Source organism: Atta colombica, unplaced genomic scaffold, assembly GCF_001594045.1.
Source record: "Atta colombica isolate Treedump-2 unplaced genomic scaffold, Acol1.0 scaffold32, whole genome shotgun sequence".
In the NCBI taxonomy this organism is placed as follows: Eukaryota; Metazoa; Arthropoda; class Insecta; order Hymenoptera; family Formicidae; genus Atta; species Atta colombica.
The window spans coordinates 370,284-371,517 of record NW_017259426.1 but is presented as its reverse complement, the minus strand read 5'-3'; the positions used below and the strand labels follow the sequence as shown (position 1 = coordinate 371,517).

The window sequence follows — 1,234 nt, the reverse complement described above, 5'->3', positions numbered from 1 at the left end:
TATATATAAAATATTTGAAATCAACATATAATATATTAACAATATATATAATATTAATTGAAATTAACTCACAATCAGTAATTAAATTTGAAAAATAACATTTTATTAAATTTGTAAGTACTTTGTATAAAATTTAATTAAAAAATGGAAAATTTACAAAATAACTATGATAAAAATATTTTAAGCTTATATCTACTATATTATTTTACGTTTCTTCACTGATGTTTACTCACAATCAAACACAATTACTTGCACAATTTTTTCTCTTTTTTTTTGCGTGCCCAAATAATTATTTTGCACATTTGCCATTTAATAGTTATCCAATTTATCAAATAATTCTCCTTTTATTTTATCACTTCATCGGAATTCCGTCAAATACAAACACTCACCTTTCATTGTGGAAAATCCATTTACTAAGTAAAGAGACGAGTATCTATGTCTTTACTTATTAAATTGTTAACTGACGAATTCGTCTTTATGAAATGAGTTTTATATAAGCGCACGGCGCATTATCGCATGGTATGTGCTTATCATATCTAACATTTGACAGAACCCTTCTCTTATAAAAGTCACTTAAGCATATTAAAGTAGGTGCAAAAATATATTTATACGTATCAATTACAGGATGTCAATTAAATAAACGCGGAATAAAATTGCAAACATTCGTATAGAGGAGAGAATTTATTTTATTAAAGCATTCACCCATCACGCTGGAAATGAAAGTGTAATAATCTTAAAATAATAAAAAATATAGCAATAAAAATGTTAACTTTTTAAGGAAATATTGAAACGATATTAAAATTAAATACACAAAAATTACAAGTTTCTGAACTTTTTTTGTTTAAAAATTCAATTTCTTTGATTTTTGTAAATTTATTTATTAATTATTCAAGATACATACATTCTATCTGAAATAACAATGCTTTTATAGTGATCATATGCACAATTTCTAGAAATATCTCTAATAAACTTCTTCCGAAATACATTGATTTCGATCGAAACTTTCTGCATTTTACGATTAAACTGTATAATCGTACACAGTACGATTTTTCAATAATTAAGTAACATAATAAATTAGCATACAACTTGCGATTTTAGTTTTATTAACTTTTCTTAAATTTTCTTAAGACAACTTTATTTTAAGGCGATTTTAGCTTCAGATTTAGTTGCAAAGAATTATGAAAATTAGAAAATTGCGACGTCTAAATGACATCTCTTAACCGTTTATAAAACA

At 24.1% G+C, this 1,234-nt stretch overlaps 1 protein-coding gene across 1 annotated transcript in view; it reads right to left on the bottom strand.

Moving 5' to 3' along the window:
- Positions 1-396, bottom strand: part of LOC108690346 — a 5,437-nt gene extending 5,041 nt beyond the window's left edge. Inside the window, exon 1 of the mRNA XM_018197592.1 lies at positions 390-396. Within this exon, the coding sequence (XP_018053081.1) occupies positions 390-396 (7 nt within the window). The remainder of the gene's footprint in view (positions 1-389) is intronic.
- Between the last annotated feature and the right edge of the window lie 838 nt (positions 397-1,234).